We start from the raw sequence: 16,022 nt of genomic DNA, 5'->3' as shown, positions 1-16,022 counted from the left end.
AAATATTATTAACAAAATATAAAAAGATTCTCTTTTTTTTTTTTGAAGGAGCTTTTTGCGTACAAAAATGAATTTGAAAAAAAAAATTTGATAAATATAACAACGGAAAGGAAATGTTTATTAGAAAAGTTTCGGACTTTCGAAAACAATCAAAAAAAATTTTGCTTATACTGCGGCGTAAATGAAAGTTCGCAAGGCCAATAGAAGTCTTTTGAAGAATGTAGCCCTAAGAAAAACGTAAATATTTTTATGAAACGATTTTCCAAAAAAGTATTTTATGCTGAGACATATTTTTGTTTTTTTTTTTTTTGGCAAATTCACAGAAGGAGACATATATATGTAAATGGCGCGACCACAAATTTACTTTACTTTGCAAAGTGAATTTTATCACGATCGTGACCGAATTGTTTATACCCATCACCGTGATCTCAAAAAAAAAGAAAAAAAACGGAAGCGAACTGAAATTTTCACACCCTATAATATTTGGTGGGCGTGCTAGATTTTATCCTCTTTTCAGAATATACGTGGGAATGGTGTACTTGTTGTACTTTATGTGTAACAAGCAAGCAACTCCGAAAACACAAGAGTTCATGTGGTTTGCTACATAAGCCTGTCGCCGGTCGCTCTTGCAAGATTGTAGGTGATATTTTCATTCTTCTGAACGGTAGAATGATTACCATAACTGCTACACAGTTGTGTAGATGGACAGATGGGAAGATGAACGGACGGATATGCTTCGATGTGTTTCAAATTCGGGACTGGTCAAAAGTTTGTATACCTTATGAGGTTGTTGAAGCTTGCTTGCGAAGCTTGCGTTATGTAAAAGTTCTGGAAAAAAATGAAATTATGGCATATTATAAAATAGTGTAAACGTGCTCGATCTTTCCATTTTTTACAGGTACTGCGGCATCGTCAAAACGCTTGCAACAGTCATGTTATGCAGAGGGGCAGACGGACAGACGGGTACGTTTAAATCGATTCAGAATTTGACGCTAATCTTGAATACATACGCTTTGCGGGGCCTTTGTGTCAGCTTCCTCCTGGGCGTTGGAAGCATTTCGACAGAATGAATGTACCCCCCATCCTTCGGCCGGCAAACTCCACCCATATGAATTGAAAGTCTTGCGGACAACTTTTGCAAAATCTTCTCATGCCAATGAAAAGGCATCCAGTGATTTCTTGTTTTCTTTTTTTCCTACTTTTACTCGCTAATTTTCATCTCAAATGCAGTCGCTGGCTATTTTTCGCTTTAATTACATTTCCTTTTATTTGCTAGCATTTAACATTTGACCTTTTCTCCAATATTTATTTCGCGATAGAAGAAAAAATTTGTTTTGAAAGTTCATTAATTTTTTTATTTATTACATTATTTGGTTTTTTTTTTGTCCGTCACAAAACAATGAAATTTCCCCTTGTTCCAATTTGTAAACACAAACGCACTACACGCAAAACTACGCACTGTTTAGTAAATTTCAGTACAGATTAGTAAAGCGGGACGAGAGAGGATTTTGTTGTTGTTTTGTTTGTATCTAGTTTTTTGATTTTTTCCAATTGATAAATTAATGAGAATGAGAGAAATATGATTTGTTTTTGAGTGTACACCAAGTCTCGTGTACTCTTAGATACATATAGATATTATTGCATTAAAAAAAAAGCAAAAACAAAAAAAAAACGCACAAAATTTTACATTATATAAATAGATGTCTGAACTTTGTTCTATAGTGACTGCACAAAAGAATCACATTTTCCTCAATTGAGAAGCGGGGCTCGTTGTTTATCGTTTTTTGTAGAACTTCGTGTCTACTTCTTTTTCTTGTTTTTACCCTTTCCTTTACCCTTTCCTTTGCCTTTGCCTTTGGCTTTGCAGACATCAGCAAGTGCGGCGTCCAATTCAGCCTCGTTTATCTGGGTTTCAGTTGTCAGTCGTTGCTTTGGCAGCACCAATGGTTGCTTTGGTGTCTTCAATTCAATTTCGATATTATTTCTTTTACTTTGGCTCTTGCGTTTATTGCCCAATTTCACTACAAATACGTCACTATCTGTTTCCTCGCACGTTCTGTAGCAAACCTCAATACCTTTCTTTCTCGTATCAACATTAACGCCCTGGATCGCATTTTTTATATCTTCACGGTTGACTTGAACACAACAACTTCGATTGTTATCAGGATGCAGCGGTGCTCGGACGCGACGATCACCGGACTTACGGCGGCGATAAGCGTCAACTTTACTTTCTTGGTTATTGCAAAACTCTTTGAATCTTGAAAATGGTACATGAAAACTATCCGGGCAGCAGTAATCATTACCCGCATATTTAATATTGGCGCGAATTTTCGGTAATTTTGGATGATTGACAATGTGGCCGCCAGTGCGGCGTTTAATTTGATTACGAGCAAAGTCACTGCGCTGCAATAGTTCATTCAAATTGCATTGAGAGTTTTGGCTGCCATCTTGATTACCGTCATAATCACTTCCACTTTCCGCATTGTCGAAATTTTCAGTGCCATCGCATATATTCTCGACTTGATGCGTATCTTTAAGTACGCGTATTAATAGACCACTGCCATTTAGACAGGCTTCGAATTCTTCATAATCATTGGGACCCGGAAATGGTTTAGTCGGTTCCATAAAGCATGGTTCGCGCCGGGAAGTGTCAGGCACTTTGCAGGGATCAAAAAGCTCATCTCCAGAAGCGGCTTCGCATTCACCCGTGCATTTATCGCAAGAACAAGGCTGAGATTTGCTGACCTCTTTCTCTTTACTGCTGTCACAGCTGTCCTTGATAGACTGTGGACAGCCGCATTTAAGTGACTTGCAGGCCTGGTGCTTTTGTTTGCCTCGTTCGCAATCATCTTCTACGTCCTCGCATGGACAACCTTTGTCAGCGTTACAAGCAAAATAACGCAAGCATCGCAATTTCTTTTCCTGTTTTTTGCAGGGATCCTCCATTGGTATACAACTATTGTCGGGATCTTTAAAGTTTCGATAAACTTTGCGACCGCCACAAGCGGCCTTATTGCCGTAAGTTGGAGCGGCGTTGCTGGTGTCGTCGCGCTTATCGCTACCTTCTCTACTACTAACTTCTCTAGCACTGCTTGTAGCGCCTACATTCGACGTGCCGGTAGCACCAAAAGCGCTATCATCTCCGCCACAGCATCTACCTAATTGCGGCAAAATGTCATCAACTCCGGTACATTTGTCTTTGTCATTATCTGGGCATGATTTGGTGCGTTCTTTTGGACCACAAATAGGTGGTTTTGCTCCGCAGCCTGCCTGACATATTCGCGCAAATGGAAAATAAGACACAATAGCTGGACCATTGGCCACCAGTCGTATAATCAAAACAATATTGCCCGTCTGAGCCCCTTTCAAATTGAAAATGGGCAACAAACGTTTGGTCATCTCTGACGTTGGACACAACTGTTCACGTCGTCCCATTGCATCATCCTCACAATCGTTAACCATTTGAGATGATTTTTGCTCTGGCAGGTTCAGTATATTGGATATGTGTTTCTTGGTCGTTTCCTCCCAGTTAGGATTCTCGACGTTGAAATTCTCCATAACTGTGTCGAATAGTCCCTTGATTGGCATGTCTGTGCAACCTATTAAAAATTTGCACTTGTGCGATTTCTTCTTGTATACATGCACAAGCAATTTGTCCGTGTCACTAACAGGTGCATCCAATGAGAACAAACAGCATTTGCCACATTTTGGACCAGTCGGATCCACGCATTGGCCAAGTTCACGATCGCATATTGATAAGAAAACGCTATTCCTAAATGAAATTTCACAGCATGTGGGGTACTCTTCAGGCGCGCAATAATTTGGCCGCGTTACCAAAAGATCGTCGACCACGACTTCGAACATGTACAGAAAATTTTGCGCCATCGTAAATGAATTTAGTGAAAAAAGTCTTTAAGAAAATTATTATGAAAAATTTGATTTTTATATCAAATTGAAATAAAAATTTATTGACGAAAAACTGAAAACAACACTATTTGACACTATTATCAATTTTACTGGAAAATCAATCACTCGCAGCGTGGAGCCTTCGGTTCAATAGCATTCTTAATAAATAGAACAAGTTAAAACAAGACAAGTTTGACTACAACTACGCCACAATTGCTTGCCTCAAATCCAATCTTCGCCTATGTCCTTTATATAATAACAGAAATTATATTTGATTACTTTAAACGAGACCTCGCATGTGGTACGTTGAGAGGACCCCGAAATAAATCTATATCAATGTCCAGGCTCACCCTAATTAATGTATTTGTCAGATCGCTATTTCATATTAATTTTTATTATGAATAAAAGAAACAACCTAACTGTCTTGATAAACGTATGTTTTTTGCAAGACCGTTAGGATGGGATGGAAAGCGCTTATAAAAGTTAATGTTAAGAAGTAGTAAAAATGACGGACATTTTTCCTATAACGAGCAACACTTTATAGGAAGGGCGTTCGTAAACATAATCCAATGCAATCCATATTCAGCAGAGTTGACATCAGTTCTTTTAAATATCTCGTAAACTCACTCAGTTCACAGGCACGTTTTTACTTAAGGCACACGATTATTAGGTCGGGATACTAGTGTTCAATTCTCAAAACGTTATAAGCTCGGTTATTGAAGGCGTAACACTTACCCATTGGAACACTCAGGATGCGGCCATCATCTGTCTCTCTCTAGCCACTAACTCATAGACTAAAAACGAAAATATGCGGACCTACGTTGACCGGTCGGACGGACAGAGAAGCTTACATTCATTTACAAAACTATTGTAAACCAAGCGTAGAGAAAAGCAATGGCATTATCTCAGGTCATTCTAACAAATTTAGTGCACGTTTGCAGTACAATGTAGAAGAGGTAGCGCACTTGTTTAATGCGAGCAATTTGAATTGCTACATACACTACCACCATATATACAAATATTGATTATCTTGAAAGATAGATAAAGAACAAGACCAGGATGAGAACAATTATCGATCCTAATCTCCACTGCACTTTCACTATGAACTTTGTTTGTTTGTTAGATGCTCGCCCAACTTTGGCCAGACCTGTTGCTGAAATAATAGTTGCGTTCATAGGTTGTAATCTAGAGAGGGAATGGAGCACCTTCTTTAATAGGATATATTGGAATATTTGGATTTTCCCCAGGTCAAGTGACAATTCTTCATCTTCCAAAGATTTATGTGTTCAATAAGTAATGTTTGTTTTTACCATGATCTTCGCATAGGACCCAACGACATATAACTTAGTAGCAGCATTTAATATGGATTTCGTGAGTCTCAGCGTGAATCGACACCAGAAGCTCACGTAAGCTTATTAGGAGAAAATGTTCGTGGAGTCTTTGATAGATTTCGATCTAACAAAGAGAATGGAAACGTAAACTCACATTCTGTCGATTAATTGGGACTATCCAGCGGAGCAATGCTTAGTAAATGTTCCGGGTGAAGCGAAAATGTAATGTGTTAGCGCAAAAAAGAAGTTGCGCTGACAATTTAAGTTTATTTAGTAATTAATTTGGAAGACGCACTTAATAGACTTTAAAATATACTTAGTTTATAAAACCTTTTCCTTTAGTTTGAAAAACAATTTCATTAGAAAGTCAGAGGAAAAACTTTTTACTTTTTATTATTCAACAGAAAAGGAAATTTTCTTCTTCTTTTTTCTCTGCTTACTTTCCTATTACTATGATTCCCATGCAAGTGTATGCAATTATTGTTGTTGTTGTTGTTGTTGTAGTGGCATTGCCTGATTTCATATTTCTGGTTCATTTATTGTGTAGAAAGAAGCACAACTACATAAGCAAATGTAAAGTTTCCTGGAATTTCTTCTCTTCTCTTTCTTTCTTCTTCTGAATTATTTATTGATATAAATGTCGTATTTATTCTTTGCTCCTGCTTTGTGCCGGTTATACAGTAAAATAAAAACAGAAACTTTTCGATATTTAATAAAATTCATTCTGTTCTATAAATGACAACTTTATTAAAAACTGGAAACTCTTGTTTCTTTCTTTATATATATATTCTTTATATATATATATATATGTATTACGGAAAACAAAAAGTATGTGTGCCAATCTAACTTGCTGAAACTAATGGTCGAAGAAGAATTTATTTTTAAAATAACAAATTTTTTTTTTTTGTATTAAAAGAATGTAAAAAGCAAAAGATATATCAGGTGCTCTTAAGGTAGCGCTCCCCTAGCGCAAGCAGCGCTAGTAAGAATTTTAAATTGCAATTGTGATAATTGAATGGATGAAGAGAAGAATTCGCAAATGTACGAAATAAGGAGATAAGGTCCGCCTTGGGTTGAGTTCCTGGTACCCATCACCTTAACGTTATGCACACAAATTGGATTAACCGTTCATTTTGAACGCAGAACGGATTGAGCATTAGGAAGAGCTATCTAATTTCGTGTACATTCTTCGGTTTACTTTCAAGCTTCTGCGCAAAATTCTTTCATTCATTCTGTGTATGTCATTAGCATTGTAAGCGCACGAATGCAAACCATCGCTCATCTTAGGATTTTAACGTGATCAAGAATGTGTGTAGCTTATAAATCGTTTAATGGCAAGAACGTAGCAGTACAAGTCACACTGGGCTCATCTTTCCCTGCCATCTCTCAAAACATCTCGGTACGTTATTGAAATTCTTTTATTTAATTTACTAAAGACATATTTTTGCCCCTCTCCATGTTATATCGTACACTACTTGTAATATGGGGTAAATTAAGTTGGTGCAGACGTATGTAACACCCAGAAGGGCTTAAACAGGGCCCCCCTTTTATTATACCAATTAATTCAGAAACAATTTCTAAATCGATCTAGGCCTGCCTACCGGTCCGTCTGAAATTTGTCCAAGTATTTTTATGTTCAAGCTGCACGTTGCAGTTTTTGAGATATTTTGATGAAATTTGGCACACTGACGTACACTAGCTCAAAGACAAACCCTATTGAAAATGGTTCACCTTGGTCAATTTTTTTTAATCACTCATCATATAATGGCTTATTCTGAAAAGTCAATATATAAAGAAAAAAATCCGAACTTCCAAAATTTATCGGTGAAACACGGCAACTAAGTAATAGGATCCCGGAATTCTAGATTGGTGTGGAAACTTTGGACTGGCTGGAGAAATTTTATGAATTCCCTCTTATTCCTGCATTCAGTTCCTGCAGAAACTAAAGCTTCATATGCTGAAAAGGTCGAGTCTCTTATATTTCATGGTAAAAACTTTGGACCGAATTTGGACCACGTAGGTCAATTTTTGGATACCATCGCATATAAAAATTCTCATGAAACGGAAACCCTTATACGCGAAAAAAGCCGAATTTCTTTGTGGTGAAAATATCCTCATGATAGTAATTAAATAAAAAAATTAAATGGACTTAATTTGAGCGACATGGGTCTATTTCTTCCCGCACGCTATATAATACCTTAATAATTCATAGGAGGCTTTCGGAAAAAAAAAAATTCAACGGTGGGGAAGTTAAATCACATAACGCAAACTCTTCTATGGTGGCAAAATCTAAGCTTCAAATAAGCGTTGGAAGAAACAGAGACACTATAGCTTATAGCATTCACTTTAGCTACGTTATTCTGAGTCCATATGCAATATTCTTTGGTGGCTAGTTCGAGAAGTTTGTGACGCGAGCTTCCAGGGTGCAAAAGACTTGCAAATATTTTTTTTAAGTCGCAGTTATGATCAGTTCTCCGTTTTTTTTTCCCTCGGTCTCACTTTTTTCGTAAATCTAACCTCGTATTCCTGTTTTAAGATTACATCAACTTTCTTGAATAAATGACAAATCAAAGTGATTCGAAAGATATTGTTCGGGAAATGATGGTTACCCAACGTAAAAATGCTTCAGGCAACAGCTTCAACACTGTTTTCATTAATTTTGATTTATTTTTTATATTCTTAGGAGGTCGGTTACCTTTTATCTAACGTATTCTGTCGAAAGAAAAAAAAACTAAATTAAATTTTATTTTTGTTTTATTGATTATATTGTTATCAACTTGCTCTGATATATGTTTTTGTAAACCTTTCAAATTTTCGTTCTATTCGTTACGAAATTTAATTTTGAACATTTTTATTGATTTTACACTTTGTTTCATTTTCATTTTTAATTTTCATTTTCTTGTTTTTCGTTTGCTTTGCTTTTCTTTTCAGTTAAATATCTCCTGGAAGGTAATTATTACACAAATTTCTTTTCTTCAAGTTTTCCATTTCTCAATAATTACACCGATAGGTGCTCTTGGATGTGATTAAAGAACAATTAAAAAAAAAAAAAAGAGAAAATTTCGTCTTTGAGCGAATCTTGGACACGCATCACTTCAGGTAAATAAAAATTGAAATTCTAAGGTTTCCCCTTAAGGTTTTACAGGAATTAATAGAATTAATTTTTATTTATTTTTTTTTTTTATGTGTTTGATTACTTAAGATTTTCCAGTTTCAAGAAGTTGATTGCCTAAGGTTTTATAGGCTGAACTAACTATGCTTCAAAGGGAACTAAGTTTCAAGTGTTTTTTTATATAAGCCGTTGGAATTAGCCAACGAGCAAGGGAATGCAATAATATCGGATATAACTCACAGAATCATTAATTCGAATATTTGAATGAAACAAAGAGGGGACGGAAATAATTGTGGGCTTTCTCTTTCCAATGTTTCCAAAATAAGCAAGAAACAAAAAGAAACAAAAAGAAATGTAACGCAACTGCTGCAGATACAGTGAACTGTAACTAATATTACTTTGTCTAGTTGTCTGTTTTTCAAAACCATAACAATGTTTGTTGTGGAAGGCAACCCCATACACTTATTTAAAACAAACGACATTTGTTGGTAGTGAACTTTTTTTTTTTTCTCCTTCTCTTGTAGAGACAAAAAGCACAAAGCAAAAGTTGGCTGAACTTTAATTAAGATAATTCGCAAAGGAAAACGTGTCACATAAACGCAAACTTACACAAAAAAAAAAAAAAAAAAAAAAAAAAAAAAACAGAAAAAAAATCTACAATTTTGTCTAACAGTTTTTACATACATAATTGAGAGAGACAGAAAGATAGAGGGAATTTTTTAAGCGACAGACAATATATAGACAAAGAAATGCAGATGTACGAAAGAACTCATTAAAACGAGAAAAAAAAAGAAGAAAATTCTATTTAGGAGGGCTACAAAGAGTCTTAGCTATCCATCATTTAAGCATATATTTAAACACTGCAAGCTCTTTTTGGTGGTAATTGTAGGCGCGTTATTAGGCTGAGCAGAATAATTTTGATGCCGCATTTTTGCGGAACTACATGCAAACTGTCAAGTGCCCCCTATCAAAATGTTAGCCAAACTCAATCATTTTAACAAAAGTACAAAACTTAATTTCAATTATGTCTAAGTATGCCGGCCTTAGAGTTTGGTTTGTAGATCGGTATATACACGCAGATATTTGAATTGAGCTAAGCGTGCTTGTTTTCGAATCGGTTATGGGAACTCGAGCTGTGGCAGGTTGCGCCTACGTTTCGTGCATGTTGCACGACGCTTCGCTCCAAATACCCTTTTTATATAAACTTTTACGCATTAGCAGATGTTCAAATGCAATCACAAGATGATAATGCTTGCAATCGTGTAGTAATTGGATGCCTTAAAAAGCAACGTCATAGCATGTGCAAAACTAAAAATGAACTCTAAAGGAACATTCGTTACGTGTGCAAAGAACAGAACAAAAAGAAAACAAATTTGAAATTCGTGTTGAAGTAAATGCTTTAAGCACGATTTAAGGAATTTCTATGAAAAGTTAAACAATTTTGATGGATTTCCGAGATAAATTGGAAAACTTTAATTTTACAAAGCTCTAAAAAATATCATTTTAAAAATAGCAAGGATTCACCATTAGCTAGACTAAGGGACTTGCAATTTATTCGAGAGTTGTTCCCCTCTTTTGCTTCGGGAATTGATTACAGCAAACATATGTTTTTTGTTTACTGGACTCATCAAATGTTATTAATGCTTCGATTTACATGTCAAAGGTCGCTTTTAGTTTTATATATATTCGGGATTTGGGAACATGGAAAGCGAACCTACCCTTATTCTTATTGGCGGTTATTTCTTCCACTTTTCACATTGAAGCACAATTCATAAGCACAAATTTATACAAAGGCAAACCGGTAACCGATGAATGCTATTTCTCGTAATGCTATTTAAGGTGAAACACCACATATATTAAATGAATATTTGCTGTGAAGTTGCCGTCTAGTTTCCAACTTTCCTAATGCACAGACAACTTCACGCCTTGTATTTGCTTATTTGAAGGCCTTTCCAAACTGTAGCATACACACACAATAAGTTCATCAGAATAGCTCTTGAGTATTTATGAGGCTGAGAGGAATTGGAAAGCTTTCGAGGCTTACACCAAGACATTAGAATTTAGATTGGAGTAAAGTTTTTGAGGTTGATTATTAATATTATTATTCGACTATTGAACTATTGACTATTGCGATGCTGACTTTGAGTGATCGACAAAAAGTGGCATTTTTTAGCAAAAAATCTACGAGAAACTGTGAAATCAAACGGATTATTTGAGAGGCAATGCTATGGTACTGGAATTGCCGGCTAATGAAGAAAAACATTAAAGAAGTTATTGTAGTAAAAACACGCGTCTCTAACACAAATCAAAATTTTAAAGTTGTTTACCTTGCAACAGAAATCTTAAATCTACCTGGGAGCATAACCCGAGCAATTTTTAAAACATCATTCTCTAGTTAACCTCGTTGTACTTTTTCGGTAAATTAATGCAAACATTTTATATTAATATCACACTGTTTGAAAAACAAATTGTTTCATTCAAAAGCTTGCCATCAAAATTTATAATTATCTTACGAGATGGACTAGCAAAAATAATTAAGCGTAAGTGATTTCTTTTTCTTTCTTTCAAATCAAACTTGCATCAGTTATAATACGTGCCCTAAAGACCCTTAAATTCGGAATGCCTCGCTAACATGATCCCGGTGTTGTCCCGAGCTGCAAACTATTTGGGTTAAATCTTGGTTGTTGTTGCTTTTTAGCTAGGACAAAGAAACATTCGCTGAATAAAGAAATCGAATGATAAATGATATGATCTATGGTTCAAATAAAATATGTATATAAATTTTAGCAATAGCTCAAGCTGAGAGACAAAACTAGGCATTCATACTTTATTATACCCACTACCAAACGATAGGAGCATATTGATCTTTCAAAGTGTTTGTCACATCTGAGAAATTCCTGATGAGTCCATATAAAGCATAGTTATTCTTAGACAATATCAAGTTTTAAATCGATTTAGGCAGATTTGTCCGTCAGTCCGCCGGTCTGTGTGTTGATTCGTCAGTGACAAATATATTACTGGTCGCAAAAACTATTACATCGATTCAAACTTTACAAAAAAATTACAGATTCTCTTACGCAGATTAATATTGAATCGATCAAAGGGCACGGAGAATACTTCTCCAAAAAAAAAAAAAAAAAAAATTTTTCGTCATTATTCATAAACTAAAACAATAAAAATTTGTATTTGCTATGCGCGATGACGTAGTAGGTGTACAAGAATAGGAAAAACTGGCCGCACCCTCCCAATATTATAGAATATAAAATTTCATTTTCTTCCAGTGTTTTTTTTTTTTTTTTATATATATATATATAATTTTCTTTTTTGTTTTATTTAACAGTGCAACATGTCAAGAATATTTTCCTAAAGGCCCAAGTTAGTCAGGACAAAACCGTGAGCTGTTATCTTTCATGGATTCAAATTTTAATGCTTACTTTAATTTAGCTTAACTACAAGTTATAAATTTGCCTACAATTTTTAGATATAGTCGACTACTGATGGACATAACGAGTCTGTTTTCTTAGATCACAATTTATTTTAAAAGGCAAACGTTTTACTGAGAATTTAAATCCATTCGAATGCAACTCTGCTGAAAATTCAAGTTTCAATTTTTTTTTTAAATTCTAAATTTCTCGTTCAGCACCGGATATGCTCAGCACAATAGTTGTTTTAGTAGTTTTTGAACTCAACCAAAGCCATCTACAGTTTAACTAAGGCTAACATAGTTTTTTTAAGAGGTCTCTGATAACCGTATCCTAAAGACAGCAGATCCAAATTTTTTAAAAGAAAATTATAAACAATGTTTTGTTCTTTTACGTACGTAAAAGTATGAAAAAAATTATTCCAAAAAAAAAAAAGAAATTGAAGAATATATGTTCCCGCCCTTCGTAAGCAATATATTCTCTTAAGCGAAACTAATTTTGGATATAAAATACATTCGCTTCAAGGCTTATATAATTTGTTCCCGCTTTCAACTGTCTATTTGCTTAAATCTCACTTAAACGATATGATTTTCATATATCTGAGAATATATTTTCCTTAATTTAATTAAATTATTTTGCTCTCTTTTCGCTTATGAAAGGCAAATTTTTAATAATTTTTATTATGTAACACTTACAAATTACCAGCAGATTAACAAAAACCGCACAATTATTAAAAAAAGAACACGAATTTCCCCGCAAAGCAAGTTTGTATTCTCTCCAAAATTATAATTTTCAACACCGAGTCCATTATTTTTTGTCATATATACGTATAGACAAAAGCTGGCGTAATCATCTGTGTAAAAAGTATTGAGCCATTAAAGAATATTTTAAATATAAGCTTATGGAAGCATTAAAGACTATGATCTTCTATCTAGTTTGCGTAGAAGAATCGCGATCCTGCCGCTATAGCCACGTTATCAGCAAAAGGTTTAACACTTTTTAATATGTTTGCCATATGATCATAATTGTAAAATAAGCAGCAGTGTTAAAAATGCTTTAATGCAAATGCTGGTAAGAGGGTGGCCAAGCCATCCAATCCTCTGAACGATGTGCAATGATGAGTAAGTACATGGACAGAAGTGCAAAACATTTTATGAAATTTCACAAAAAAAAAAAAAAAACCAAAAAAAAAAACAAATGCTTACATTTGACTTTTGTGAATGTTTAGTGGTAACAAGAACAATAACAACAATTGTAAATTGCAACAAATAATAATTTGTACAGAGTTTTACCAGAAAGTCATGCAGTTAGCATGCTCAAGGGGTAGGGAAAATAACGCAGAAGGATATCAAATAAAACTTTTCATACATGAAATTTACAATAAATTAATGCTTATACATGCGCTTGCCCATATACATACACATCCATTCATACATTCAGGGTCGTGTTGTAGAGACTCGCATACAAGAGTATACAAGAGAATAAATTTATATACATTTACATATAACTAAAATAACTCCAACGTACAAAACTATATAATAGTTTAAATGTTAATATTTTTCAAATTTATATATATATATATATATATATGTGTGTGTAAGTGCCTATATTTCAGCTAAAAAGTTTTAATAAAATTGTTAACATAGAGAGCAACGTGAGAACATTTCAAAATGCCGTCAACGCAACTGCAAGCAAGGAAGCAATACACTGCGCCCCTGCAGAAGCTAACATATACTGAAAAGTTTTCTTTGAAAAACAAAAACAAAAACTATGTAATTAGATAACAAGGTTAAAACCCATGCATGTACACCCAGTCGAAGTCACAAAAACTAAGTAAATAATGAAACAATTTCCTCGACCAGAAAAAGAAAAATTAAATAAATATAGTTTTCCATTGTTTATACAAGTGTTTCTGTGTGTGTGTGTGTGTGTGTGTGTGTGTGTGTGTGTGTGTGTGTGTGTGCAGCTGTGACTGGACAAATGCTTAATTCTGCACAAAACAATATCGTACAACTTTGCTTAGAACATTCTCCATTCTATACGTAAGCTGTAATTGTGTGTGTGTGTGTTTGTGTGCGGAGAAGGCAAACCGAACAATAACTAACTATACTCTAATACTATTGTAAATGCTATAAAATATGTTTAATCTTTTGGTTGTTGTGAGTTAGCGACGAGTCTATGCTGTTATTGTTTTTGTACGATTTTTTTTGAATTATTTATGAAAATTCACAAAATGTATACAAAGCCTTCCTTAGCCGGTTCTCGTCAATGACTAACTACAACCGGACGGTATCTTAACTTGACATACAAGACAAAGTTCTTTACATTTCAATAAGCCCGATAAATTGCTATGGCAACGCTACAGAATTCTATAGTCGGTAGAACGCATTAAGAGCCTTGACTAGTAAGCATATCAAGATAAAGTTGAAAAGATGCGTACCCAAGCAACAATCAAAATAACTAGAGGCCTATGAAAACACAACGTGCACATAGTCACACACGCACACACACACACATACAAGGACTAATATTCATTAAATCTTTGCAAAAACGGAAAATAGAAAACAGCAAGGAAAAGCAAGGAAAAACACGCACACACGCACACACACACATGCACACACATGCGCACACACAAACCAGGAATTAAATAAAAACTCTAAGCAAGTTGTTAAGCCTAAAGTTCTTAGCAAAAAGTGAAAGCAGAAGTAAACAAGTAAACACATTATAGCCAGGAAAGGCCAACCATTAAACATTCCGCGCAACTTCATCTGAAAGTATCTCTCAGTATCTCTCTTCCCGATGAAATATAAAGAGAAAGACAATCAGACAGACGGAAGGAACGATAGATAAGCGGAAGGACGGATAGACAGACAGTTGAATAAACAGATAAACCTAAATCGATTCAGATAATGATTCTGAATCCATTGGAAACAAGTACAAACTGCTTGCCTGATTTAAGTCCTTACGTGCACCTCGTACAATCGCGCAAACTTAATGCACACTCCATCACAAGTGATTTAGAAGATGGAAAAAGGAACATAACGAGCATCTTCTTTATACACACATCCTAGTAAACAAATACTTTTCACGATAGAATAGTTAAAGCATAAATCTGTTCCGTACATAGCTAGAGAAAAATACATAAGAATATTGTTTACATTTTGTTTACATATCAGTGTTTTTTCTATCAATTTAATTCTGATGTAGGACTGAAAGGTAAAAGAGCATAACAACAAGATGGATTCCTTTCAAAACTGCTTCTATTATTTACTTATTTAATTAATGAGTCCAACATGGAAAAAATTTCAAATGTATTTTTAATTGTTTTATTTCGAAAGTAGCAAATTTGTGTCGCCTGTCGACTATGATTGGCTGGTACAATGTAAACGTTTAACTTCACTTCGCTGCGCAATTTCTCTAAATTTAAAGCAAAATCCATATTAATGAAGCACAAAATTTTAATCCTTCTTGTCAGGGAACGTTAAACTATAGCGCCATCGAGCTAACTTAGATGCGTTTTAATTTTGTGAACAAATACAGTTAAAAAAATGTGAAGTTACAAACGGATTTAGATTGAGTTTCTTATGGTGCTTAAGGGTGGTTAACTGCTTAAAAAAAGGGTTATTTTTATCAGTTTTTTTTTTTTTAGGAAAAGAAGGAAAGATAATACAACTCTGATATTCAGGGGTCTTAGGTACTTGTGTATTAAAAAGAAAAATGATTTTTGAAGGCATTCTCTCGGAAACTTCTGTAATGCAAGGGCCTCTGCTGCCGACACGTTTTTTGTGCAAAGTTAAATCTAACCAACAGGTAGGCCACCGCCGATCATCAGATATCCTAGACTGTCCTACAGTCATTCATATAACGAATATCCAAAACGAAGCGAAGTGGTCCAAATCAATTTCAATAGCGTTCGTCCTTGAGCAAAAATACGTTAGTGTAATAAATTTCATCCGAATATCTGAAAAACTGCTACCTTCTACCTAATTTGGGACAAGAAAATTATTCTGAATCGAGGGGTATAGTAAAAGATGGATCTATGTCAAGTCCTGCTGTGTGCTGCAAACTTTCGCACAAACTTAATTTGCTTTTGTACCACAAATACTACAACTTATAATCGTAGTTCTTAGAGCTGGTTGAGCATATATCGGAAATATATTCTGGCAGGAAAAGGCTCATTTTTCTTCAAGGAAGAGTTTAAAGTAACTTATTGCAAATATCCCATGCGTCCCGCTAGAATATGCTATTTTG

General features: G+C 34.7%; 2 protein-coding genes across 5 annotated transcripts in view; one reads left to right on the top strand and one right to left on the bottom strand.

Moving 5' to 3' along the window:
* LOC119636775 overlaps positions 1-16,022 on the top strand; it is a 130,008-nt gene that overhangs the window by 5,738 nt on the left and 108,248 nt on the right. For 2 of the 4 annotated variants that reach the window (XM_038032376.1, XM_038032378.1), the window contains exon 2: positions 8,169-8,186. The exons of 1 other annotated variant lie outside the window; for it this stretch is intronic. In XM_038032376.1, the coding sequence (XP_037888304.1) occupies positions 8,169-8,186 (18 nt within the window). Of the gene's footprint in view, positions 1-8,168; positions 8,187-8,247; positions 8,337-16,022 lie in introns of all 4 variants that reach the window. One more of the 4 variants, XM_038032379.1, reaches the window with a different exon arrangement.
* LOC119636777 lies at positions 954-4,281 on the bottom strand. The gene has a single exon (XM_038032380.1). It carries the CDS (start codon positions 3,883-3,885, stop codon positions 1,801-1,803), a length of 2,085 nt encoding a protein of 694 aa, XP_037888308.1. The 5' UTR covers positions 3,886-4,281; the 3' UTR covers positions 954-1,800.

The sequence above is a fragment of the Glossina fuscipes genome, unplaced genomic scaffold, assembly GCF_014805625.2.
Source record: "Glossina fuscipes isolate IAEA_lab_2018 unplaced genomic scaffold, Yale_Gfus_2 28, whole genome shotgun sequence".
Lineage (NCBI taxonomy): Eukaryota > Metazoa > Arthropoda > Insecta > Diptera > Glossinidae > Glossina > Glossina fuscipes.
This window is presented reverse-complemented; position numbering and strand designations above follow the sequence as displayed.

Coding starts and splice junctions, on each gene's coding strand:
- LOC119636777 (XM_038032380.1), bottom strand. CDS start 3,885: ATGGCGCAAAATTTTCTGTACATGTTCGAAGTCGTGGTCGACGATCTT.